The following is a 27,695-nucleotide window of genomic DNA, read 5'->3' on the forward strand; positions in this document are numbered from 1 at the left end:
AGATAGTTTTATGATATTTATAAAAAAGTTACTGAGATCTAATTTCCACTTGCATCAGAAATTCTAAGAGTCTGTTCGACTGCAGCAACGAAATTACTGTTTATGTGAAAAAAAAAAATTCACTCGGACTAAATTTTTTTTTTTTTACATAAACAGTCATTTTCATTTCAAATTTTTCCTGTACTATTTCCATTCCATCCGTTCGCCGAACAGGACCTAAAATCAAAATTTGAAATCCAAATACACACCTGGAAAGAGAGACATCCCATTCATTCGGCAACAAAACAAATCTTTATGGCAATTCCGTGGTTTAACGATATACCAGGGGCAGTGATATCTGCATCGATGGTCTTTCCGTCATTAAAGGAGAGTCCAGGGGCAAAATTGTCTTCAGCTCATAAACCCACTACAGGGTTTAACCTCTAGTACTGACCGTCTCCCCTGCATAATAGGTGTGGGTAGTAGCTTCGTCTCTTCATCTCCCTCCGAGTGTCTCCATTGTCTCTTCGTCTTCTCTCTCTATCCTTTTCTCGCTTTCGCTACGCCAGACGCAGTCGAGCAGGTAAAATCATTTTCTTCTTTTTAGTTCTATCTTTTCTCTCTGTCGTTGATCGACGGAGCGGTTATAAGTCCTAACCACGGCGATCACCTCAGTCGATGACGTGGCATTATCCGTACAAACTGAGAACTGAAACCTTTCTTTCACCAGTCCCCTTTGCTGTGAAACTTACTATTCCGTATAAGGAGGCGTTGTGTATTTTTGAAAAAAAACTGCAGAGCTAAAGGATGTTGTCCCGTGTTAATTTTCTATCTTCTCAACTCTCGCTTCAATTATAGACAGATTTAGTATCTTTTGCAAAACGAGCGGTTTATTTCTTGTGAGTTACATTCACTAGATTCCGTCATTAATTACGGCTCAAAAATCTGGTTAAATGCATCTAAGCCATCCAAATTGTTATTTTGTCTTCCAATTTCATAGGTAGAATATAGGAAAGGTTAGAGCAGGTAACCGAAATGCAGATTAAAAGTTTCTGCATTTGGTAAAAGTTCTTCTTATAGGGTATAAATGCAAATAGATGCCCATTTTCCTACATGTTTATATTTAGTAATTTGAACGGAGAAGTGATGAAACAGAGCATGAAATCACTAATTTTAGACTGAAGAAAATGTGTGCGAACCTACCAGTGTTATATTGTGTAGAAAGAGATTACCTGTTTGCCAATTAAAATTGGGGTTTACAAACATTGTCTACGAACTCTCCGCTTCTAAAAGTATGGGTTTGGGTTCCTCTCTGATTTTTCTCGGTTTCATATTTCCAATAAAGGTGAAATTCCTTTCTGATGGTATTTTGACTTGGTGTTTTACCAATTTCATCTATTTCCAAGGAATTGTGTCTTTGTATGATCTGTAAAGTTCCTATTTTGTCTATAAATGGCCCAATCTGTCTATAATGTCCCATTTCATATCCTGTTTGTCTTTTTTTTCTTTAAATTTCTAAATTTTTCACATTTGGTAATTACTACATTGTTCTTCAATCAATGCTTGTGTATACTTATTTCGTTACTGTTCTCTGTAATCCAATCTCACTTTTGAATCCTTCTAGAGTGCTTAGTGTTAAGCCAACCTTCCACATCTACAGTATATTTCAGTTTCTGGAATAGTCTGAATAGTATGTGAATAGAATTTTTCTTCCCATTTTATCTTTTACATTTATTACATCCATATCAAATGTCTGTCTAACCTCTATAAAATGTTGAAACATCACGTGGACCTCATCAACTGAGAAATAGCATGTATGCTCATACGAAACTTAGGAAAATGCTCAAACAACACTACTTTTATTTATCTGTCTTACCGTTGATAACTGAAAGGTGGTGCTAAAATTTGGACAACAATATTGTTTCCCTCTGTTATATTCTCTTACATCCTTTTCTTTCTTCTCATTGTTATGAATCTTCCCTTAGATACTTGAATTGAATAAAGCAAGAAAAAATAGTCCATTGAATGTTTTAACTAGCCTTTCTTCATATTTCAGCTACTAATTATGGGAATGACTGAAAAGTAAAGATTTTTGTGTAGCGTGCACGATATTTTTGACTTTTGTTGCGAGTGACTAGCAAGTAGAGGTAAAAATAACTAAAGTGAAGTGAACTTGGCCATGAATTGAGAAATCTTTGATGGCTTTGTTTGATTTCGAATGATTGCTTTATGCACACCAGCTCTTTTAGCCAAGCGAAACCTATTGTCCAGGTATTGATGAATCAATTCAAGCCATATAACCTATATAAGTTACATAATATTAGTAGGCAAAGGTCCCCTCCCCCTCCCCTCTGTACATTTTGCTGGGAACTGTAGCTGAAACAAGCTATTGCTATTGCAGGGATGTCTCAAATTTATGTTACTTTACAAAAGGACAACAAGACAATATGCCGAACAAAGCCTACCGAGCTTCCTTTTCATCTGTATGTGCCTCCTTTATAGCTAATATCATGCCGATATAACTACTAATAATTCATTGTAAAACAACATGAGCGATCTTAAATTTTCAAAATTCTGCTTGAGCAATGTAATTTGCTATTTTTAAATTATGAGATTATGAAAATATTTTTTCTTTCAGAGAAATAAACTGCCTGCACATCTATTTTAAGAAATTGCTCATTTTTGGTACTAAGGAACTCTTTTGTCCATTTTCTTTTGGAAATTTCACAGGCAAACATCAATGTGGCAGATTACAAAGTACCTTCCAGTAGAACACTACAGAAAATCTGATTTCCCTCAGTTCCAATTGGTCCCAGAACCAGAGAATTCTTACCAACACAAAGAGTGGCCCCTTTTCATGAGGTTCCTTCATGCTAATAAAAGGGTATACTGGGTCATAATTGCGGAGCTATTTTTTAACATACTAATGAAAAAAACTTGTATGTGGCCATTGATATCCCTAGAAACAATCTTTTAACTTTTTATTGTTATAATTGATATTTCCTGCGGTGACAAATTTGGGCTCTGCTGGAACTAAAACTGCAGGACTGGTTGCAGTTTTATTCTACTTCTAGCATTTATAATTTAGTAATTGGTTAAGCATACTTTTTCAGCATTCTGTTTTTAGTTTAATTTTTCCACCATAGATTATATATTGGACCCAAATAATGGGAGTTGGTTCGAGCTTTTGTCTTAATTTACATTTTAGACAAGCTTTTTTATATACTTTCTATTTACTTCTTTGTAAGGTGGCATTGGTGAGTTTGGCGGGATACGAGTTGTATATACAAGCTCCTGATGCCAAGTTTTCACATGCTGTAGTCATGTATCACATTCTGACCCCACCTTATATTCCTAACCCCCCAATCCATATACCAGGTTCGAATTTTGGATTTATCATCTGAGTTTCACATTTTAAATTACAAGCTAAGCTCAGGATAATAGTACACAACTTGATAAACATGATGAAGTATAATTGATCATTAGTCAAATGTACCTAGGGGTGTCAATGGGTCAGATTCTGATTTTGGTCAGGTTTAGGCTCGGGTCGGGTCAGCATTATTTTGTTATTTTCCTCAAAGCCAACCCGACTCGGGTCAAATATTTTGACCCAAGCCCGACCCGACCCATGTAACTTGATTATGTATTTATTAATTTGTGTATGCTACTTAGTCTTAATTCATATATAATTAATCTAATTAATGGTAACAAACCTTAATTAGAGATAAATTTCAAACTAAATCCAACAAAACACAATTAAATGGGTATTGGGTAGCAAATAAAATAAGTAAAATGATAATCAAATAAAAGAAGTAAAATGATAATAGCAGAATGAAGCATCCTTTTAGAAATATTACATCTTTATTTCTAGCTTAATTCACGTTCCTTGGTTTCCAAATACCAGTTAATAGCAGTCCAAGTCATATGCTATGTTGACCAAAAACCTAAAACTGTATGCCTTAAAAATTCTATCAGAGCTGGTGCATAATTTAACAGTGCCGACCCCACCAACATACGATAGAAATGTGACTGGACTTTTGGAGGTTACTGGTGACAATGCAGAGTATATTAAGGGGGAAGTTACTACCTCTGCCCCATTATCTGTTGGTGAGGCTACTAATGTCCCAAAAGTCCCTTTTGTGGAGAAGAATTTCTCAAGCACCCACCCGACCTATCTGAAGACCCTGAGCCAGACTCATGCTGGTTGGATATTTGGTGCACTTGCTGAGCTGGTTGATAATTCTAGGGATGCCAGATCAAAAAGGTAATACACCCTAAGCCTCCTCAGATCCATTATTACTTTATTTGATTTGTTATAGGCCAAACTTCTTTTAGTTACGATTTAAAAAAAAAAAGATATACAGAGTTGACATACCTTTTCTAAAAATTTAATTTTTGCCTGGTACATGGGTATTATCTGCATACCTTTTGTTGGTGTGCATATATTATCTGCGTATCTCTCTTTGATTTTTTTCGTTCAAAAGAGTTTATTCTTTTTGGCTTTGTCAAGAATATTGGCCCCAAAAAAACACATGCCCTGAATTTTTTTTATAAAAAGAGTGGGTCCCACTCTTTTTGGATTTACTCTTTTGAACGATATATTTTTATATCTTATAAAAACACATACCAAGGAAAAGAGTGTGGGTCCCACTAATATAATTAGCAAGTTTCTAAATAGCGTTTATTACGTCATAACGGGAAGCCTACAAAAAAAGCTATAGCAATAGCGTCGCTATAGCGAAAGCTATGCTACATAGCATTTTCTTATTCTTATAAAAAATATATCATATATTTGTAATAAATATCAACATTATCTACGTCTCATAGAACAATAAATAATATCAAATTGATTAAAAAATTATAATATTCATATTGAACCAATACAAAGTCCAAATTGCGACTCAAAATATCCATAGTAATACTATATCATAAACTATCAATCTTTTTCTATTTAAAATATATTCAGCATCATGACATAATCTATCTTTTTTTCTATTTAAATTTCAAAATAACCTAGACATCATGGCATAATTAACTATCTTAATATATTCAAAATATTCAAACTACTGTATAGTAAGTATCATTTTGTTACTTCAAGAAATATCTTAATATATTCAATCTAAGCCTTTATTTAAAACCCATATAAATTGAAAAGAAAAAAAAAACAGCTCATGTTGCATAGCGCGTTGTAGCTTCCTTATTTTGATTTCGTTTGATGGATCTCTCATTAAATATTTAATAGTTTAATATAAAGCTTAGTACGTCAATTGCAAAAAAAAAAATTACGGTTAAAATCCAATCTGAGCCTTTATTTAAAGCTCATATAAATTGAAAAAAAAACAACAAATGTTGCATAGCGGGCGCTATTTGCGCTACACACTATGCGCTATAGTGAACTGCTATTACCGCTATAACGTTCATAGCTCAAATAGTGCGTTATTATGCCATAGCTTAGCGTTTAGGATCCAAAAATGCTATAGCGAACTGCTATTACCGCTATAGCGTCCGTAGCTCAAATAGTGCATTATTATGCCATAGCTTAGCATTTAGGGTCCAAAAACGCTATAGCGCGCTAGGAACACATATCCTGAAAGAAATATTTTTATTAAAAAACTGTGGATCCCATTAATCAAAATCAGTACTCCCAACAAAGATAACGCTATAGCTTTTGAACGAAAAAAAAGCAAAGAGGGGTGCACAGATGCCTGGCGCCTCTTGGGGGTGTGCATGTAACACCTGCGTACGGGTAAAAATGAAAATTCTCAAAAAGATATGTCAACTCTGTATATCTTTTTTTTTTTTATAATTGGTAACTAAAAGAAATGCGGTGTTGTAGGTCCTGCAGGATACTTCTCAAGTATAATTGGACAGTAGTATTTTTTTTCCCCTAATATTATAAACATACGAGAATGCATGAATGATTACTCTTATACCTGGACTAGTGGATGCTTGATATAGACGAAAATGTCAAAAGGGCATGTGACATGAAATGCACTTCAATTTTGCAAACCTTAGACTTCAATTTGCTAGAAACAAATCCTTGCATGGGAAGAACTAATCTGAAGCATCATACACCTAAGCTGAATATTAAATTGTGAGAAATCTTCTGATTCTTGGATTAAGTTTTTCTTATGCAAAGAACTCATGTTCTTTGTATCAATTCTAAAAAAAAAATGATTCAAATAACTCATAAGCTGTTTTCTTTAATAGAAAACAAGTATTACTGTTTTGTACCACTTCAATGAAAATAATTCAAATAACTCCATTTATTGTGCTTCTATCATTCCTTCACTTAAAAGAAATGTAAAAATTGCAATTACAAATAAAAGTATGACATGTGATATATGTTATTTTCTTTACTTGTATGTTATAGACTCCCATGTTTCATTTTAATGGCTACTTGCAAAATGGATTGATGGGACGATTTATGGGGATTGTTTCTTCCTCTTCTTGAAGCTAAGAAATGAAACAAAAATGTTGCAAATTTTTTGCATGCATCCAAGGAAATGATGAAACCATTTCTTTTTAGATCTTTTATTATGTAAAATTTTATATTACTTTTCTTCTTTCTTTCTAAACAAAATGATAAGGAAAAGCATGAGGTTTCTTCTGTAGGCTAAAAAAATAGAGGTACTTGAACAGTCTTTTTCTGTTCCTTGAAATTATAATCATGGAACAAGCCATGTCGGTTTGAAGTTTTGCTTGAGGTCTCTATAGTAATATTCAGCAGTTTACTATTGTGGACTGATCCAAATAGTAATTACAATTTGATCTGTGTTTTGATATACAGTATCAATAAAAACTTTAAATCCTACTATTAAAGTACTGCATTGTTCATAATCTCATCCATAGTTAAAATTAAATGCTAATATATAAAGAAACCTTGACATATCACAGCAAATCTTTCAGACCTTTAATTGTCTACATTTGAAAGTTCTTGACAAAATTAGAGCATTCTACCATTAACAATTTTAAGGATCCGACGATTTGGATCTGGATTGAACTTGTCCTTTATAAGATGAAGCAGGTGCAGTTCAGGTCAATCACATTTCTATACTTGTGTTGGGTTATGCAGATGGGTGGTGATTCTTTTATTGTTTTATCTTGTCATTTACCTACTCTTTCTTCGGTGGAATAGATTGGATATCAATATAGAGAGCCTCTATTCGAAGAAAGAGGGGAGGAAAATTCCTGTGCTGTCTGTAGTGGATGATGGGCAGGGGATGTCACATGATGAGATGATGACCATGATTGCATTTGGACATAGCTTGCCAAAGGGGCAACAACCTGATCATATTGGTAGATTTGGTATTGGGTTTAAGGTGGGTTTGTATAATTATACCTTTATATATTCTGTTTGTGGTTTCGATTAAAGCATTGAAGGGTTGTACTGGTCTATACGTTAGTGGACTGGTCTGGCTTCAAAAATATCTATTTTCTATAATTCCCTTTATTTTTGGGTTAGCAAGCATTATCTTTATTTTTGGAAGATAGCTGTTTTCTATTTTATATTTTACTTCGATCAAGTCATTTAATAGCAATCAATACCACAGACTGGATCTATGCGACTGGGAAAAGATGCTATTGTGCTTACCCAGACATCCAACTCGAGATCTGTGGCTTTGCTATCTCAGTCCTTCAATGAAGGCAAGCCCGTAAGTTTGCTACCTTTCTTTCATAAAAAAATGCTCTTGCCATTTGAACCCAATTATTAATTTTCCTTATTTTCAGAATCTTGAGATACCTGTGGTCAGCTATTGGAAGCATGATAACTACATGGAATTTGATTTGAATATTCAATCAGAGGCCTCTGGAGAATACACTTTGAAGGCTATTAAGGACTTCTCTCCATTTAATGAATACTTTCTTGGTGAAAAACTAGGGCTTTTTGGTGAGGCTGGTGAGTATTGGTGTTATCAGAACTTAGGATTGCTATGCTGACTAATTTAATACCAGCTGGTTTGTTTTTCACGTTTAGAAATTTGGATGAAGCACAAAATAGCCATTTATAAAAAGAAAACTGATCCAATTAGTCAATTCCAAACAATTGCAACTCATGCAGTGTGAGCAAGTAACAACAAAGAACAAAACAATGTTAGGTTATATTTAGTACAATAATACAATCATATCTACATGACTATACTGATATCATCTGGTGATGCATTAGTTTGTATGTATTGGAGTTCTTGTTAGAACTACCGTACATATCTTTTTTGGTTATTTTACCAGATAGGATAGATAATTCAATTCTTACGTCTCTATCCACAATTTTCAATAATAAGAAATATTGAAAATGCTCTGAAAATTGATGCTAATAGGTACAGGGACCCAAATCTATATATGGAACCTTGACAAGTGGGGACAGAATTACACCTTGGATTGGGATAACAAGGAGCATAAAGGAGACATCTTGATTCGCTCTAAAAGAATCAGGAGTCGTCGTGGCCATCTATCTCAGGAGGTTTTGTTTTATTCTATTTTGTTTCCTAATATTATGTCTTTCTTTTTTCTTAACTGTTCTCCGTCAGTTGCCAATTAGAAAATTCAGATAACATTAGGCACTCTGCACCTTACAGTGTGTATGCATTTTAATGTTTCATTGTAGGTTCCGCTGGACTATTCTCTTAGGGCTTACATGGAAGTCATTTTCTTAAATCCTCGCATGAGGATATATATCCAGCGTTCCTTGGTAAATACAACCTCATTAGCTATTTTATTTCTATACTTTTTATCCATTTAATAGTATATTTATTTGACCCATGTTATGAGCTTTTTGCAGGTTAAAGCCCGTCCATTGGCAAAGTCATTGAATAAGACAGCAATAGTCAATGATATAATTATGGGGAAGCCTCTACAGCTGACACTTGGAAGAAGCAAGACTGAATGGGAGAGGTTTAATAGTGGTATATTTTTGTACTGGCATGGTCGGCTCATAGAGGTTGGTGTTAGTTTCTCCTTTTAGGTAGTTTATTGAATTCCTTTTTGTTAGTTTTCTTAATATTTGCAGGTTTCTTTTTCTTATATTCTTCAAGGCATATAAAAGAGTTGGTTCCCAAATATTCAATATGGAAGTATGCCGCGGAGTTCTTGGTGTTGTCGATGTCACTAACTTGATGGTACATTATATTTTATCTGAATCGTATATCTATTCCACGGGCCACTTTTCTCTTTGAATACTTTTGTTCTTTCATTTTAGGTGATTTTTTTATTACAAAAATAATGTTAAAATTGTTGTAGGATGGTGATGACGGGAACCCCTGGGTGATGAACAGCAAGCAGGGGTTCCAGGATTGCGAGACATATGCCAAGCTGGAAGAGTGTCTTGGCAAAATGTTTGACCAATATTGGGACCGGAATTTTGACACACTTGACTTGGTATGTTTCTGATATAAAGCATACTTTGTGTATGTATTCAGCTTTCATATAGAACATACTTAGTTATGGTAAAGATATATAGAACAAAGTATGTCTATATATACATGCAGTGGCAGATTTATATATATTGAATGCGGGTCAATTGACCCCCATTTTTTTCATAATTTTTGTATTAATGCATAATTTTCTATATAATTTATAGTAAAATGCAATAGTACTGTAAATTGACCCCCATTCTTAGCTAATTTATAGCTGACTCCCATTGTGTTTGACCCCCATTGTTTGAACACCTGGCTCCGCCCACTGTATTTCTTGGCTGAAGCAAGGTACGGATAATACTTATATATGATACTTTGATGTAGATTTGCTAAAATAAAATTGTATATTCCAGAAGAAGGGGTCAGATCGGTACAATCCAGATCATCAGTGGGTTCAGTGTGATAAGTGCCGCAAATGGAGGGTTCTGGAGTCTGATTTCGACGCCAAAACATTGCCCCTTGACTGGTAATCCTTTTTACATCAGCATACATAAATATCTCTGCTTTCAGTGATATGATATCAGTCAGTATTATCTACCTTCTGAGCATCTTCATATACTGAAATGAAATAAAGAAAAGACAGTCTACGTGGGCCTAATTTATAGTTATTAACTATTTCATTGTTTTTTTAGGTTCTGTTTTATGCCTCCGTACTCTGGTAAATGTGAGGATCCTGAGAAACAAGTGGGCCGTGATGTGATTACGGTCTCTTCCAAGAGAACCGGCTATGGAATAGAAAACATCACCAAAGAGGATCATGGTTCTCCACCAGTTGGCCCTGGCAAGGTATCTTATAAATAGCCATTTCAGAATTTACTAGTTGTTAAGCTCTTTGGTATGTTTATTTATTTACTTCTTTTTTTTAGCGTGGAAGAGTGCCACTTTCAAAGCACCATTCGCCTGCTTCGGGCAGTTCTCCTACTACTGAGACAACCCACACTGGCACTAATATAATTTCTACTGATGGTAAATAAATTAATTTATCAGAAGGAATTTTGAATATCTTGGATTGTGGTACCTTTATGTTGTAGATTTCAGTCTGTTTGAACCAATTGGTTCCCCTGAAGGTTGCTTTTCCTCCACTTTCTTGTGTTGTTATGTTATTTGTTTATTTTTATTTTTCATAAAAAGGTGGAAAATCCACTTGTTTCATTAAAAAATGTTCTTAAAAGTATCAGCAAGTGCCTGGTACCAAAATCTAGTTACAAAAGTTTGCATAATAAGCTAACAATTATAAGTCACAAGACAAATCAAAGAAGTAAACAGTTTATACAAGCATGTAAAGCATGCATCTCCTGATATTAAAATACAGAATCTACCGAACTTCTAGAGCTTTTGAACATCATCTCTACACTCTGGTAAAAGCATCGATGTTTTTTTTATTTTTTTATTTTTATGAATTGAGTACATTAAATAGTTATTTCTCCTCGCCTGGCAGATGAAGATTTTGAAGGAACTAGTGAGAACATTGAAGAAACTAATAGGACAAAAAGCTTTAAAAGGCTGAGGCAGGGCCAGTCAAAAGGGGGTAAATACTAGCAGAAAAAAAAGGGGCAACAAAACAATACCTTGCTGACTGTTAGCTTCATTTTTTTTAAAATAGGACTTTTGGTAGTTCTTTAGAGGGTCTATATAGCATGTCTTGGAAATGTTTTCAGATGGCTTGTTAGTGACACCTTTTTTTTTTTTTTTTTTGTCAAGATCTCTTCTGATAGTGCTGTTATATGATGGATACGGTAGGTGTTTGGTGCTATTGTAAACTCGATGGCCGCACAAAATGTTTGTACATTCTCGTTGTTTCCACCTTTTTGGTTATGTTTCATGGGGTGGTGGTCTGCTTGTGTTTTTTCATTACAGTTTTTGATAAAAAAATTTCTGCTGTGACTCATTGATTCCGCAGTTAAGACTAATTAAAAATTGAGGAGGGTTCAAATACCTCCATGTTTTTGTGTCTCTATCTCTCTTCATCATTTTCAAAGTTCAAATAGTCGATCCGAACCGCTCAACCTAACCTCCATACTAAAATATATTTGGAGACCAAATTTTATATTTTTAGGAATTTTTTTACTATTTTTTTAGATAGGTACAAAATCAGTAAATCTGAACCATCTAAAAACAGTATTTTTGTACCTATCTAAAAAAATAGTAAAAAAATTTCTAAAAATATAAAATTTGGTCTCCAAACATATTTTAGTATGGAGATTAGATTGAGCGGTTCGGATCGACTGTTTGAACTTTGAAAACGATAAAGAGAGGTGGAGGTATGATGCAGACACAAAAACATGGAGGCATTTGAACCCTCCTCTTAAAAATTTGCGTGTTCTAAATGCACCATCTTTACATAGGGGTTGCCCTTCATATGTTATTTCAGCTAGCTCATGCATTCTGCTAGTAATGAATCAAGACGGCATGAATAACAGAATTATTTTCATTTTTGATGAAACTGGGTTCGTTCATCGTAGGCAATATTGCTAACACGCTCCCGTCGAAATAATCTGGTCATATCGAATAACATCAGTAGATTGATCATTGATGTCCATCTAACGCATTAACTATGGTTATTTCATATTTACCTCTCTTTACGTACTATTTTGCTTATTTATAGACTATCTTATTACTCTTATTATGAGAGAATGGAAAGGACAATTTCACTGTTTCTGACCAAGAATGGGACCTATAATATAAATACCTTTTCATTGTGACAATAACGCTCGAGAGATAGATATTCTATCTTTTTTTTCAACTCAGAAAAATTATAACCGGTTGGAGCTAGCTCAAATCCCTCCCCTAAAATAAGAATATCAAACCCATGTTTACTTAGAGAATGAATATAAAAGGAACAAAGGAATGGGCTATCTATCGTATGTATTTGGTTTTGAACAATCTAGTTGGGTAAAAATTCAAAAATTTGGGTAGTTAAAATAGTGTTATTCGGATCATATGAAGCACTGTCATTAAGTATATTCTGTCTCTAATATGTGAGACTTAAAATTGTCATAAATTAATCCGAATATATCACCTCTTAGGACACATCATAAAAGTGATTGATGATAACTCTGCGATATTCAGGGTTTGATCAGAATTTAATTAATTGAGATAATGAATAATGATAATTCACGAAAAGAAAAGAATACTTTTCTTCTCGGATGCAAACAGAGAGGAAGGTATTATTCATCACGAGGATAAAGGGTTGCACCTCTTAATAGAGGTATGTTTAAAAATAAAACGGAGAGAGAGTGTTGAAAGAGTCGGTCAATCATTAGTAAAAACTAGAGACTTTCTAAGTAAATCATCATATGCCAACTATTTCGAGATGTCATTTGCGAAAGGGTGCAAATCTGAACTGTTTTTTTTTTTTTTTGGTTTGTCATTCAAAGCCCGTAGGCACCTTGCAAATTTGAACTGTTTACAATTCACGAACGAACGGTACATTAACAGTTTAATTAGATGTAAATTTTGCAGTTTGGCCTCAAGTTAACAAATATTACGGATGGTGATTTTAATCAAATATATTTAAAAAAAAAAAGAATAATGTTTTTATCCTTCAAACTCTCATCCCCACCTCAGCTCCCCAACTAGTTCAATAGTCTGCAACTGATTTTTCAATTTTGAATTATGTAACAAGTCTTTAAACCTCACGCCTCTCTTCTCTCTTCTGTCGTCTCTTCTCCACCATTGCCTCCTCTTTTTCACCCTCCTCTCTGCGTTCCTCTCCACCTCCACTTTGCCCTCCTCTTAGATAGTCCATAATCTTTAGACTAAGCGATATTCTACCTATCTAAAATAATAGTAAAAAATTCTAAAAGACAAAAAAAATTTAGTATTCAAGTTTTCATATGAAGATCATATTGAGTAGTTTGAACACTTATTTGAACTTTGAAAATGAAGATATGAATCTATAACACATAACAATGTGCACTATGCATAATATTGTGGCCCTATGTACGATACAGGAGTAATATGAAGGAAAAAACATGTACTCCTAGACCTTGTTTGGATGGAGAATAGATGAAGGGAGAAGAGGTGAAAAATAGAAGGAAATGGAATTGAATAGAAATGAAGATTAATATGCTTGATTTTTTCGTGTTTGGATGATTAATGTGGAAAAATAAATTTAACTTTCATTCTCGTCTTTTTTTTATTTTATTAATTAAAATTTAGAAGATTAATTAGAAGTTTGGTGACTGTTGTAGGTTTGTGACAAAGAGACTTTGATTATAATTATACATGTAAGAAATAGAATTGGACATTTTTGTCATTTCTTTGAAAATATTTACAACAATTTTTTTTTTCATTTGTTATACTTCAAATCAAAAGGAAAATCGATTCTATTAATTACAAGCATGCAAGGTTAAACCTTTTTCCTTATATATCCTTCACCTCTGAGATAATTTTGTCAACCAAACACAATTCAAGATTTTTTTTTTCCAACCCTTCCTCCATCCAAACAAGGTACTAGTATATTGTAAAAACTACACAAATTTTGTGTATTATACAACTGATAGTTGACTCTTCGACTTCCTCATCCTACAGGCATTTGGTTTGCCGAATGGAGCTGGTATGTATGTCATTTCCCAAGCCACTAAAACTTTTAAAAATATATATATATACTGTAGACTCGCTCTTTATAATATTTTTCTCTTAATTAAAAATAATACATTCAATAATATGAAAAACAATTTGTAACATAAACAAATAAGTCTCTACTGGTTCACTTCCTTTTTATAATTACATCTCATTGTATCGGTATTTTACACTTAACTAAAAACACAATTCCACAATCCTCGAATAAATCACGATGAGTAAAAAAAATTCTTCGGAGATTTAAAAAAAAAGAAAGAATTATTCTCTTCATTCAGACAATAAGAAGGAAAGAGAAAATATTTTAATCTCTGAAATTTCCTCACCTATTCCATCCACTATTCTATCTTTCTCCTTTAGATATCAGCATCCTATTATGGTCATTTTCTCGCACCATTTCTTTTTTGTGACGGAATTTCTTTCAACACCTTGCAATGCAGAATTTTTTTTTTCATATCTGTAAGTAGGGCTGGCAAAAAAATTCGAGGTTCGTGATTCGATTCGGGTTTGATTCGAGTTTAATTCGATTCAAAATGGGTTCGAATTGAAACGAACCAAACCAGGTTTGGTTCGGAATTAATTCAAACCAAACCCAAACCTAGCCTGGTTCGATCGAAATGGGTTCGATCATTTTTATGGTTCGAATCTCATAATAACATCGGCCGTCCATTTACCTGATGAAATTAAAATCGAAGATAGAGAGTCATAATTTAACTTAGCCGACACTCCCTCGCTCTCAAATCTCAATAACCTAGTTCTCTCTCCACCTCTCCCTAACTCACTCTCCCTCTAGCTCTAAAATCTAGCCGACGCTCTCGGCGACTGACTATCTCTCCGGCTGTCACTCCTCTCTTCGGCCTAGATGACTGTCTCTTCTCTCTCTTCGGTCGTCTCTCATAGTTTATACCAGGAAAGCCGTCTCTGATGTATTTTTTCATGAACAATTTTTCAACTTAAAAACACTTATTTCATAATTCATACCGGTAAAAGGAAGCCATGTGAATTGTCCCGCGAGAAAAAATTAATGCATAAACTACCGATATAACTAGGACTGCTAAAAAATAATTTAGTTCGTGATTCGATTCGGGTTCGATTCGAAAAATGCGTAGTTCGCAATTAATTCGATTCGAAATGGGTTCAGTTCGAAACGAATCAAATCAGGTTCGGTTCGAAATTAATTCAAACCAAACTCAAACCTAAGTTAAGTTCGGTTCGGTTCGGTTTGTTGCCACCCCTATCTGTAAGTAGTATATCTGTTAGTATATAATAAGATATTATTTAAAATGACTAGTAATATATCATTTAATTGTATGAAACAATAGTTTGTGTCAGTATAAACATCAATATAACATAACAAGTATTATAGCATAAAAAAATATCAACCCTAAACTTGAAATAGGTATTCTTCATCACTAAAGTATTGAATAGAAACTTTTTAAGTCCGAATACTAATTTGTGGAAGGATAAATGTCTGTATTGTATTGTTTAAACACCTATAATCACGCAAGTTGTGATTAAAAAAAAATCTGATTTGGACTTGTGTGATTTCTAAAATATCCGAAGTTAAAACAAAGAATTGTTTTATTTATGGAGACATGTGCACGAGACGTGTCAAAACACGAGAAATGAGATATGCAAACTTGTAGGTATTGTCTATGAATTGAAATTTTTCATTTTATTCTTTAATTTTTAAATTTTTTACAAAAAAATATTATTAGTTCCATCATAAAATAATATTATTATAGAACATTTTTTTTTATTAAACATCTCCAATCTCAATTTTCTCATTCCGCACAGCATGTAAGTGGAGGCGCAGTGCAGACATTCGTTTTTACTGCAAAAAACAAAAATAAAAGACACAGAATTGGTGCACTGTTAGCAGTCCTTTAGAAAGAAATAACAAAAAATTACGGAAAGCTTACTCTAAGAGCATACGTGCCAGCAAGTTTCTAAATAATTGTTAATCACTTTTTAGAAATTAAAATCTCTAAAAATTTTAACTCTTGAATCTTTAAAATTAATTTTAGAGTTTCTATTAAGCCAGCCAATTATTTGGTCAGTATGAAGTTTAAACAGTTTCTTAATAAAAAAACTTTTGTGCATAGTTTCTAAATAAGAATCATTCTCACATTCCTGAAACTGCCACATCAGTTCTCATAATATCAAAAATGTTGATGTATTTCCGGATATTTTGATAAATTGATAATGCATAGTTCATAATAACCGCTTTCCATCATCTACTCCATTGCCACAAAATCCAATTTTATTCCTATTGACAACAACAAAATGATATGTATATTTAAAAAGCTTCACTCCAATGCAAGCCCAAAATTGTCATTTCAGAATTTATTAAAATGTTAATTATAAATTAGAATTTATTATTATTCTATTCGTTTAATGGAAAAATATTGAAGATCTTTGAATTTGAATGGAGATATTTCTAATATTATAAATTAGAGGGACATGTTCTCTATTAAAAAAATTGGCGAGTACAAACCCAATTTCGTTTTTCTTCATGGTTAAGTTATAATCTCATCGGTAACCGATATAAAATTTAATTTTTAATTGGTATCAAAAAGCTCGTGTTCGTGTTCGGTAGAACGGATTAAAAAATAATGCTCTTTTGAAAGATAAAAGAGGCAAAAAAAAGTTTCAAAAGGACTAAAATCAAAATAAATGATGTCTTAAGAATTCAGATGAAAAAAAAACTTATGTTTTAAAAATTCAGAAAAGAACAAAAATTAATCTTCACGAAGAAAATAATACTCTAACGAATTAAACTTCCAAAGTGTCTAAAAAAAATTTACAAGAAAATTCCTCAACTTGGCGTGCTCTTCTCGGATCCGGTTGAACTGATCTTGTGTTCTAGGAAGACGCAAAGATCTGCAAAAAAACTGCTCCGATACCGTTTAAAATCTACATCTCAATTATTATGTTTCTTCAACCTACTCGCAGTCTCATACGCCTAAAAAGCAAAATGGGCTCTTGAAACAATTAACGATGATATAATATTTCGGCCCGCAAGGCCCATGATCCGTTATCTTCTACTAATATCAGCAGCACTACATTTTCCAGATCTGCGCGTGACAGATGGCATCTCTCGGCCTCAGACCTCTTCCTCTTTTATCTTCGCCAAAGTGCTTTCATTGCCATACTACTATTAGGAGCACTCTCCCGCGCCGTTCGTCCCGCCGCCCTTCTCGACTTGTGGGCCCCACATACGCAGCTCCGGTGAGCATATCTCATGGCCTCCTTTCTCTTTTGTTTATTCTATGAGAAACTCTTTAAGGGGAACTTGTGGTGTACAGTCCCTACAAAGTTATACTAGGCCTATACCAGAACAAAATTGGTTTCTGTTCTCCTGTTAGCTTGAAAATATGTTTTATTTTCAGGATTTTCATTATGATGTACACGTCAGCACAGTTGTTTGATTTGCAAATGACAGTTAAATTTAGAGGTGTGCTGTTGAATTTATAATTCTAATTACTGAGACAACAGTGTAGAAATCTACGGACATAAGGTAGCATTTTGTCAGTAATTATGGATAGGTGCTTAATTCACGGTTTGTATGAACAAGGGCTTTTAGATTTTATATTCAGTAGCCTACGGAAGGCTAGCAAAAATCTAACACGACAGTCAGAGAATTGTAGTTCTATTCTGTTAAGTTCTCAAACATTACATATCACATCTTGTGAAGATTGTTATGGATGATATTAGAATTCACGAAATATGAAATTTGACCATGATGCTACCTTTGCAATATGTGTGGGGCAGATTGTAGTTAGATTAACTTCCTTTGATCATATGAAGGTAGGCTATCAATGGAGAAGTTGCAAGCAGTTCATTTTCAAGGTTTGACAGAGGTAAGTATATCCACAACAAAGGCAAAATTCCATCCAATTGAGGCTTACATTAACCTTTATAATCTAACAAAATTGTTATGGCATCACAGTTGTGGAGTTCTCAGTAATGACCAAGAATAAGAAGAGCCAGACCCAAGCAAGCTTGCTATTGCATGCATTTCCATGTAGCATCATATCCTGGTTAAGTATGGAACAAGGGGCACAGTCTAGTGAGGGGACACAGCTGAACATGGTGTATGATGTAGGTGAATTATTCGAGTTAGGAATTCAGCTGTCATATTTGTTAACTCTGCTCGGCCTCCTTGGAGCTGGCACCTTTTTTGTCATTCGTCAGGTTCTCGTCAGACGAGAACTCGACCTTTCTGCTAAGGAATTGCAGGTAATTTCTCAGAATTTTGTTTTTAAAGGGCTTCTTTTAAGGGTTAAGTAATGATATGCATCAGTAAAATTTAGTAATGAGTAATAATTACCTTTTATGCAATTTAATGGTATGCATCAGTAAAAAAATAAGCTTTTAGAAACTGTTGCCTGACAATTTAATTGGAGAAAGTGAAGGGTGGTTAAATGTGATGAAATCGGAATTTGATGAGTAAGACTGGGGTGTTCTTAAGCCCAGCAAATACTTTGTGAGCTTAATTTTAAAACCCGTCGAATTAACTTTCAACAACGAATCCAAACCGTTGAAACCGATATACTTCACGAGTGATACGTTTACATATCAAACTTATAAATTTTGTACTTAATTTAGTATAAAGTCAAGTGGTCAAAAAATGAAGGCTTATAAGTCAATTTTAATGCGTTTATTTTTCATCATTTTTTGACTGCTTGACTTTATATTAAATTAAGTCAAAAATTTATAAATTTGACATGTAACGCATTACACATGAAGTAAATCGGTTTCAGCAGTTTGGATATGTCATTTGAAGTAATTTCTATAGATTTTAGAATCAAGCTCACAAAATAGCTTGGAGAGCTTAAGAGCACCCTAGTTCTACTCGAATTTGATTGGGCTATTGCAAATGTTCATGTTCATGTTGTTAGATCAAAAGCTGAAAAGTGTAGTGTTTCTACTCTAGTTCTTTTAAAGGTAAATTATTTAGAGGTCACTAAACTCCATGTCAGATATCAGCCCCCGATCCAGACGATTTTTCTTGATCAGGTCAATCGGTCTCTTTTTCATGGTTCCGAAAATTGGCCGATTCCGAGTTGACTCGGCCGAGTCGGAACAGAATCGGTCAGTGCCGAGTTGAGTTTTGCCCAATTTACACGGTTAGGCGAGTTTTATGTGGAAAATCGGTGAAATCAGGCTCAAATTGTAAAATTGACCGAGTTTTGTACGGAAAAATCAGTGAAATTGAAAAGGTCGGGCAATTTTGAGTAGAAATGGGCGGGCCGCTGTTTTGTCAACGGAGAGAAAGGAAACACGCTGTTTTGTCGATAGAGTGAGGAAACGGGAAGGAGAAACTGACAAGTGGGACCAAAATTTGAGATTCCATTGATTGGGTTGAAATTTTTTTTTTTAGTTGGGCCGTTACTAATTTAGTATTTATTTTTAAGTTTTATGTTTCAATTGTAGCCCAATCAGTTGATTTTCAATTAAAATTTTGGAATTAGTTTTTCATTCATTCAATTTAAATAATTTTTACTAATTTAATTTGTAATGTTTTTATTACATTATATCAGTAGATTATTTAAGTGTAATATTTTTTCTTAACATAACTTTTTGCAAAATATCATTTTAGAAAAAATTTCCTTTTTTTTTAATTCAAAACATGTTTTTTTCGAAAATCCTAGTTTCCGATCCGATTCAGCCGATTTCGACTGATTCATCCGATTCCGGTTCCATGGTCAACCTACCGATTCCGATGATTTTCAGAACCTTGCACTTTTTTATAAAGAAATAGAGTGCTGGCATGCCATGGAGAACAATTTACTGCCTAGGTCAACAACGTTATGCTCACATAAACATTTTTTGTAATAAGGACATGTTTTTTCCTGATGTGGATGGTGATCTCAACACTCCATTAGATTTTTTATGGAAAATGTAACCTAGCGACTTGATTGAGTGTGAAAAGAGTCAGCAACCAATTTGTATAGACGATCATTTTAGTGATCTCCCGGGAAACTAACCGTTCTATTGTGCAAGTTATAGTTATTGTTAATGTTATTGTATTATTCTTTTCTTTTCGTGTTTGGTATTTGGGGATGGGATGGGGACAGGATTGTTTGGTTTTGTGTCAGTGCTGATGATTTTGCAATTTTTACGGAATATAGGAGCAAGTGAGGAGCGGTGATGCATCGGCCACAGAATGCTTTGAACTTGGAGCAGTAATGCTGAGAAGAAAATTTTACCCAGCGGCTATCAAGTACTTGCGGCAAGCGATTGAAAAGTGGGATAAAGATGATACAGATCTTGCTCAGGTCCTGATCATTCTCTAAATTACTAAATTTCCTTTTCAATAAATAATTAAAAGGTACAGTGAGTCAAAAGATGTGAAAGTATATTCAAGTATGTCAGTGAAAGGGGGATAATCAGGGCATTGAGCGATGCCTATTTCATTGCCGAAATTCTTCTAATCAAACAGGCCTATTTTTAGATAATAACTGGTGCTACTCTTGGTCTGAACAGAGATAATCATGAAATTTAGCACTGCCTATTGTGGAATCCGACATCATTTCCAGTAACATAAAGTTTGAAAGGAAATAAGTTAAAAGGTGTGACAAATAAGCCCGGAAAGAAAATATTATACTGCTATTTTTACAGTATTTTAGGCAGCTGAATGTAACCAGCACATTACAAATTGGAATTGACTTTTCCTCTGTTCCTTTTGGCTGAAATTCAGAATGTTTTATAGCAACTAATGAGAAAAAAAAAAAAAAACCTCTTGTATGCAGAATCTTACCAATTTAGTGCAGTACCGCTCGTTGGCACTTCATTAGAAGACAATAGCAGCGGATTTAAAAAAGACATATCACATATAAAGAACATAAATATGAACAGAACTGAAGGAAATGAAATTTTGTTGAAGTTCTTTACTATCATCTTCATATTTGTAAAATGAATTGTAAAATCAATATAAGAATTATATGATGCTCCACTGACAAATGGATCCCCATTGCAAAATTTCTATATTGGTCCCTTCCTAAGCGCAACCCTGATTCTTTTAATAGGTTTACAATGCACTTGGGGTATGTTACGTGAGAGATGACAAGCTAGAAAAAGGAATTCAACAACTTGAGAAAGCAGTGAAGCTTCAACCGGGCTATGTAACTGCATGGAACAACCTAGGAGATGCCTATGAAAGTAGAAAGGATCTCAAATTGGCACTCAGAGCATTTGAAGAGGCTTTACTTTTTGACCCAAATAATAAAGTGGCAAGGGAGCGAGCAGAAGCGTTGAGAGATAAGGTCAGTATGTATAAAGGAGTGACGTTTAAATCAGAGGATCGGTGATTGGGATTTAGATTTGGTTGTGGTTGCGTAGTGTTTGCTTTTTTGTTTCAAATATATTTTTGGATTAGTTTTCACTGCGCCAGGAGGATATAGAACAATATTTGTAATGTTTACTAAAATTTGCCTTTTCTTCTTATGAAAAAAGGTACTGATTTTTGCAATTTAGTATTATATTTTGTAAAATGCGTTCACGAAGTCTTTTTTTTTTTTTTTTTTTTTGGGAGGGATTTTAAGTTTTAGTGATCTATTGGTACTGATTGATTTTGTTTTCTCTGAAAAAAAAAATTCTCTCTGAACGTTTGATTTATAATTCGGATTAAATTTAGTGTTAAAATTAAAATAATTTTTTTAAATTATGATTAGTAATTAGAATTATAAGTTAAAGCATCATAAATTATAAGTCAGGGCATTGAAAAATATAAGTTAAAGTATTGTTTTTTATCGAGTGCTCATTTAGTTATTGGATTTAAATCTGATTTGATATTTTTTTTGCCCCTCTCATGAAATCCTAGATCCGCCTCCGTTTCACATGGACTATGGATTTCAACAATAAATAGTACTGTTCTGTGAGAAATAACAAAAAATTATGTAGTAATTACACTTTATATTCTCTTTAGCGGAAACAAATATAATGCAAAAAAAAAAAATCATTAAATTTCAGAAGAAAATTATAAAATTCTACGGACTTGCAAAAGAATTACAAAAAGTTCATGATATCTAATTTTTTAAATATTCAAGACCATCACAATTAAAGTGTAGATAAAAAAAAATCCTCAAATTAACAGTCGACCGTAATAATTTTGGAGATGTTGGCAATTCCAATGTCAATAATTTATTAAGAACGCTGCAGATTTGGTAAAATTTTGTATACATAATGAAAAATATATGTGTAGTTCGCGTTGCTCAAATTGTAATCAATGGTGTAGCATGTCAAACACGTGTTTTCTTTTGGAAAAAAAAAAAGGAGAAAATTGATTCCATGCCACTTCAAAATGGTGAATTTAGAAAAATGTGATCTCAAAATTTTTATCTTGCTAAATACCATCTCAAATTCTATTTATTAAGAAAAATGTCACAACTTACAAATACTATATTAATGTATAATTTTAAATTAACAATTTATAGTTATAGTGCACTGACCGAAATAGCATTTTTCTTCAATATTTATTTTTCTCTTCTAACGCATATTTGCTCGCCTCCTCTCTGTGGCACTATCCCCTTAGACGTAAACTGAAGTCGCCAACCCTAAACCCTCCTCTGCGCTCGCCTCCTCTTTGTTCGCCTCCACCTTCGGCCTGCCTCCTCTTCGTCGTCCTCTCCACTCCGCCGTCCTTTCCTTGGTTTATTTTCACCAGTTTGTAAGGTTTAGTATCCAACTCCGGTTTATGTTTATTTTTTTCTTTTGGAAGCTGATAATTGTACCCCAAACAAAGTACCCGCCCTCGTCCCCCAACTTTCTAGAATATCAACGACAAAAAGATCAGGTTTTACTTCATACAACACAATAAGAGTACCAATCTTTCTTTATTGTATAAAATTTCGCTGCATGAAGAGAAAAACGCTCTGTTAAACAAATTTAACAAAAGCACCGCGAAATGCAGCGAAACAATCGTATAATTTAAACATATAAATGAAAGTGTTTAATCTACTGCGTTCAAGTGTTTAACTTTCATTGTAAATGAGTTAAATTTTCATTTTTAATAACAAAAACGAATCCCCGAATTCGTCCCTGAGCAAATATTTACATATCTAAACTGGAACCAATCCCCAAGAGCGTCCCCGAGCACGAAATTTACACCTCTAAATTTGTACTAATCCCCGAGGGCGTCCTCCAGCACAAATTTTCTTCATTTGTGCAGGATGTGCCAGGAACAGTACATGTGAACAAGTAAAGCATGTAAACCAATATGTACTGGCAAGCAAACAACATAAACAAAGCATTGAAAATTTGTGCATATAAACCTGTGTTTACAAATACATTTTAAAGCATATAAACCTGTGTTTACAAACATTGAAAATTCTGTGTTTACAAACATATAAACCTGTGTTTACAAACATATAAACCTGTGTTTACAAACACATTTTAAAGTTTATTCTTCAAACACATTTTAAAGTATATAAACATGTGTGTAAAGCAAGTAAACCAATATATACTGGAAAGAAAACAACATAAACAAAGCAATGAAAAAATTTGCATATAAATCTGTGTTTACAAACACATTTTAAAGCATATAAACCTGTGTTTACAAACATTGAAAAATTTGTTACAAATATATAAACATGTGTTTACAAACACATTTTAAAGCATATAAACCTGTGTTTACAAAAATTAAAAAAAAATGTGTTACAAACATATAAACATGTGTTTACAAACACATTTTAAAGCTTATTCTTCAAACAAATTTTAAAGCTTATTCTTCAAACAAATTTTAAAGCATATAAACATGTGTGTAAAACAAGTAAACCAATATATACTGGCAAGAAAACAACATAAACAAAGCAATGAAAATTTGTGCATATAAACCTGTGTTTACAAACACATTTTAAAGCATATAAACCTGTGTTTACAAACATTGAAAAATTTGTTACAAACATATAAACTTGTGTTTACAAACATATTTTAAAGCATATAAACCTGTGTTTACAAAAATTAAAAAAATATGTGTTTACAAACATATAAATCTGTGTTTACAAACATATAAACATGTATTAAATAACAATGAAACAAGTACTTTGAAATAATAATTGTTAGCAGACTCATCAAATATTTTTTTTTTAAAAAGTACAAACAAAACATAAATGGTTATACTTTAAAGTACAACCATTTAAAAAAAATAAAGAAAGAAGAAATGAAGCAAAACATAAACAAAATGGAACTTCAAAATGGACGCTCTTTTTTTAGTTATTAAATATCAAAAGCAATTTGTTTAACTTTAATTAAAATTTGTGCTTATCATTCAAATTAAAACCAATCCCCGAGCTAATCATTATAACTTGTACTTTAAAGTACTTATAACTAGTTTAACTAGTTAAAGTACTTAATTAATTAGAAAATAATTAGAGGACCGTTAACAATCTGGGGGACTAATTCGGGGATTGGTGATTACAACTGTTCCTAACAAACTGTCTACGAAATTAAAACACAGTACAAAAGCATGCAAAGCTAACGTTTAAAACAATCAAATTAAAACTGCAATGCGTTAAAACAACAATTCATTAATTAATGACAAATTAATAAATTACCGTTATTAGCGGACGGTTAAACCCAGTTAAACCAGTTCAAGGACGGGCTCGAATTTAGTGGCTTGGGATACAGTAACATTTCTCTTTTCTTTTAACTTGGGTGCATGTAATCTTAAGCAGTTCGACTTTGCAGATGAAGAATATTTTTTTTAAGCTTTTTGTTAGTTTCTATGTGGAATTTACCTATTTCACCGAACTGTCGAAATGCTTTTCATTCATGGAGGCTGCCGACATACATTAGCAAAATTTACAAGCACAGAAAATTTAGCAAAATTTACAAGCACAGAAAAGAAAAGTTCTCAGATCAAAGAATCGACCATCAGGTAAATCGATCTAACAGGAAGATTTAATGAGAAGATATTGTTTTTTAGTACTTGAGAACTGAGGCGAAGTAATAGGGTTTCTTATCTCTCTCCTTGCGGAGGTCCCAATCGACAGGAGAACAATGGTATGGTGGAGACGAATAGAGGAGGAGACGAACAAAAATGTATATAATCGGACCCATCAAAGGTTACGGGTGAGGATATTTTTGAAATATGCGAAAATATTACTCAAAATACAACATATTATGTTTATTTTTTATTACAAATGTATAATAATTTGTTATTTGTGGTAATTTTCTTAGTAAATGTGATTTGGAGTGGTATTTAGCAAAAAAAAGAAATTTTTGGATGGTATTTTTCTAAATTCATCGTTTCGGAGAGTGGCGTGAACCCAATTTCTCCGAAAAAAAAAAGCTATATTTATCCAGCCTTTTCATAAGTTCCCCTCTTTACATGATCAATTGTAATTTGAGGCCTCTGATTTGCATCGACCGGTCAGAATTTCTCTCGTACTCTCCCATTAATCCAACCCAAATTGAGAGGGGGCCGGCCCAAAAAACTCAAAAAACCTCCTGCCTTTTCTTAAAATATCATTTATCAAGACAGGCATGGGAACTCTCAAAACATCTTATCTCAAACAGAAAAGAGGCATATCTTATATATAAGTAAAACTAGAAAAGAGATCGGATCCATACATTTGTCAAAGCATGATTAGCATGCGAGGTGATCTCACTGTAACTTTACACTGTACCTAATCAAGGACTAAGAAAACCTGTTCAACGGTAGAGTCATCTTTTTATTACTTTTACACTGTGGCTAATCAGCGAACAAGAAACCTATTCAATTGCATCATTGGGTGCAGAGAAGAGAGGAGAGGAGGAAAGGAGAGAGGAGCAAGAAAATGAAAACGGTGTCAGCAAAAGGAAAGGAGCTTGTTTCCCTGTATTCTCACAAGACTGCCAAAGTATAAAGTGGCTGCCTCTTTTATTTCTCTTTATGCAGGGCCTAATGTGTCATGCCTACCTCACCATGTAACCCCTTTTTGTTGTTTGCTTATCAGCTCTTTCTGAGGCGGCCTGATGAGTCCTTTTCCTTTCTCACTGAGGCACTGTGTAGGTTTTTGTTGCATTCACAAGTTAGTCTTGGCTTCAAGAGAAGGGGATCTGTCAAATTTTAGTTTACCCAAAAATATATATGCCTAGAAAAAAAAAAAATCAAGTATACTAGACCATTTAATCAGTGGAGGCTGCTAATAGGGGTGAGTAAATCGCTCATAACTCGTGAGCCGCTCATAACTCGCTCATTAAAAGCTCATCTAAACTCGCTCATTTAAACTCGCTCATTAACAACTCGCTCGTTTATTTAATGAGCGAGCATGAGCATGACCCAACTCGCTCATAACTCGCTCATTAAGAATTTGGCACACCTAATCCCTGCCACATTTAATTCTATGTAATTCTGTATAACATCAACCTTGCCTCATTAAAATTGATAGATAGTGAGCATAGTTTCATATTTAATTATGTGTAATATAATGAGTACAATGTAACATTTAATCCTGTGTAATATACTAATATTCATAATTTCATATTTATTTTTTTTGTAAATCGGCAGAACCAAAACCTCCGCCAAAAACCCAAAACAAGTAATAGTCATAACAACTCACTCATTTAAATGAATTATAACAATTTGTTGGATTTTATTACGATGACTTTTAACAAATTTTGTTATGCGTGGACACACTATATAATTTTGTTATGAGTCATAAGTCATAACTCGTGAGTCGCTCGTAACTCGCTCGTTAAAAGCTCGCTCATTTACAACTCGCTCATTTATCCGCTCATTTAAACTCGCTCATTAACAACTCGCTCATTTACTTAATGAGCGAGCATGAGCATACCCTAACTCGCTCATACTCGCTCATTAATCACCCCTAGCTGCTATGGTAATATGCATATTACATATCAACCGGTGCTATGGACTTACATCTCCAATTTTAAAGCTCAAACAATCGATTTGGACTATTCAACATGATATTCATATGAAAATGAACTTTCAGATTAAATTTTATATTTTTCTTGAATTTTTTAACTATTTTTTAGATGGGTAGAAATTAAAAAACCACTATTTTTGGATGGTTCACAAATATTTCAAATCAAGTGATTCTCTATCCATCTAAAAAATAATAAAAAAAAATCTAAAAAATCTAAAATATGCTCTACAATCATGTTTTGTTGTGGAGTAAGAGTAAACCATTTACTCTAAATTTAAGTAGTCAAGGAATAAAAGAAGAAGAGTAAGGTGAAGTAAGATGTGAATTAATCTGAAGTTATTCTATCTTTTTAGATGGATAAATTTACTCCACCTATAGAGTCTATTGTCATAAGTAGAGACTCATTTTTCAACACTTTATTCCTTTAGACGTATTAATTTAAGCTATGAGTTAAACTACCAAACAAGATATAAAATATGTGGAGCAAGATGTTAGATGTAGTAAATCATTTAATCCTTATTAACTTTACTACATGACCTACAACTACATTTTTATTTGAACATTATGTTGGACGAATTAGATCGACTATTTAAATATTAAAAATGCAGATACGAGTCCATAATATGAGCAATTGTGTAATATGCATATTATCATAGCCTCACTTTTAATTAATCACTTAGGCATTTGAAGACAACTGGACAGCTGATGTATTTATTGTATTCAATTATAAAAATTTAGCTTAAAATGTATTCATATTTATACTTGTTAATTTACTCTTTAAATTCACATATTTCAATCGAGCTTTTCTTTCTCCATTTGTTCTGTAAAAAGTAAAAAGTGTGGCACT

General features: G+C 33.3%; 2 protein-coding genes across 5 annotated transcripts; both read left to right on the top strand.

Moving 5' to 3' along the window:
• Nucleotides 1-447: 447 nt before the first annotated feature.
• On the top strand, nucleotides 448-11,188 carry LOC144567845 (uncharacterized). Of its 3 annotated transcripts, none has more exons than XM_078318036.1 (17): nucleotides 448-562; nucleotides 2,381-2,462; nucleotides 2,710-2,863; nucleotides 3,228-3,357; nucleotides 3,955-4,243; nucleotides 7,118-7,301; nucleotides 7,533-7,634; nucleotides 7,711-7,879; nucleotides 8,298-8,440; nucleotides 8,585-8,668; nucleotides 8,759-8,917; nucleotides 9,012-9,095; nucleotides 9,217-9,354; nucleotides 9,746-9,858; nucleotides 10,025-10,178; nucleotides 10,259-10,358; nucleotides 10,831-11,188. In XM_078318036.1, exons 2-17 carry the CDS (start codon nucleotides 2,383-2,385, stop codon nucleotides 10,929-10,931), a joined length of 2,184 nt encoding a protein of 727 aa, XP_078174162.1. In that variant the 5' UTR covers nucleotides 448-562; nucleotides 2,381-2,382; the 3' UTR covers nucleotides 10,932-11,188. The 3 variants fall into 3 exon arrangements, with proteins under 3 accessions (XP_078174162.1, XP_078174163.1, XP_078174161.1); XM_078318035.1 differs by lacking the exon at nucleotides 448-562 and adding an exon at nucleotides 2,109-2,250; XM_078318037.1 differs by lacking the exon at nucleotides 2,710-2,863 and having other exon boundaries at nucleotides 454-562.
• Nucleotides 11,189-17,042: 5,854 nt separating this feature from the next.
• On the top strand, nucleotides 17,043-21,478 carry LOC144567266 (Tetratricopeptide repeat (TPR)-like superfamily protein). 2 transcript variants are annotated; one of them, XM_078317362.1, is made up of 5 exons: nucleotides 17,043-17,204; nucleotides 17,788-17,836; nucleotides 17,926-18,215; nucleotides 20,111-20,257; nucleotides 21,008-21,478. In XM_078317362.1, the coding sequence occupies exons 1-5, from the start codon at nucleotides 17,064-17,066 to the stop codon at nucleotides 21,287-21,289; spliced, it is 909 nt and encodes a 302-aa protein (XP_078173488.1). In that variant the 5' UTR covers nucleotides 17,043-17,063; the 3' UTR covers nucleotides 21,290-21,478. The 2 variants fall into 2 exon arrangements, with proteins under 2 accessions (XP_078173488.1, XP_078173489.1); XM_078317363.1 differs by having other exon boundaries at nucleotides 17,053-17,204; nucleotides 17,784-17,836.
• The last annotated feature ends 6,217 nt before the right edge of the window (nucleotides 21,479-27,695 follow it).

This window comes from Carex rostrata, chromosome 16, assembly GCF_964058835.1.
Source record: "Carex rostrata chromosome 16, lpCarRost1.2, whole genome shotgun sequence".
Taxonomy (NCBI): Eukaryota; Viridiplantae; Streptophyta; class Magnoliopsida; order Poales; family Cyperaceae; genus Carex; species Carex rostrata.

Bases quoted from the DNA above. Each gene is read 5' to 3' on its own strand.
- LOC144567266 (XM_078317362.1), top strand. From the start codon at position 17,064: ATGGCATCTCTCGGCCTCAGACCTCTTCCTCTTTTATCTTCGCCAAAG. The intron at 17,837-17,925 runs GTAAGTATATCC...ATGGCATCACAG, and splicing joins ATTTTCAAGGTTTGACAGAG to TTGTGGAGTTCTCAGTAATG. The intron at 20,258-21,007 runs GTCCTGATCATT...TTCTTTTAATAG, and splicing joins ATGATACAGATCTTGCTCAG to GTTTACAATGCACTTGGGGT.
- LOC144567845 (XM_078318036.1), top strand. From the start codon at position 2,383: ATGTCTCAAATTTATGTTACTTTACAAAAGGACAACAAGACAATATGC. The intron at 8,669-8,758 runs GTAAATACAACC...AGCTTTTTGCAG, and splicing joins TATATATCCAGCGTTCCTTG to GTTAAAGCCCGTCCATTGGC. The intron at 8,918-9,011 runs GTTGGTGTTAGT...ATATTCTTCAAG, and splicing joins GGCATGGTCGGCTCATAGAG to GCATATAAAAGAGTTGGTTC.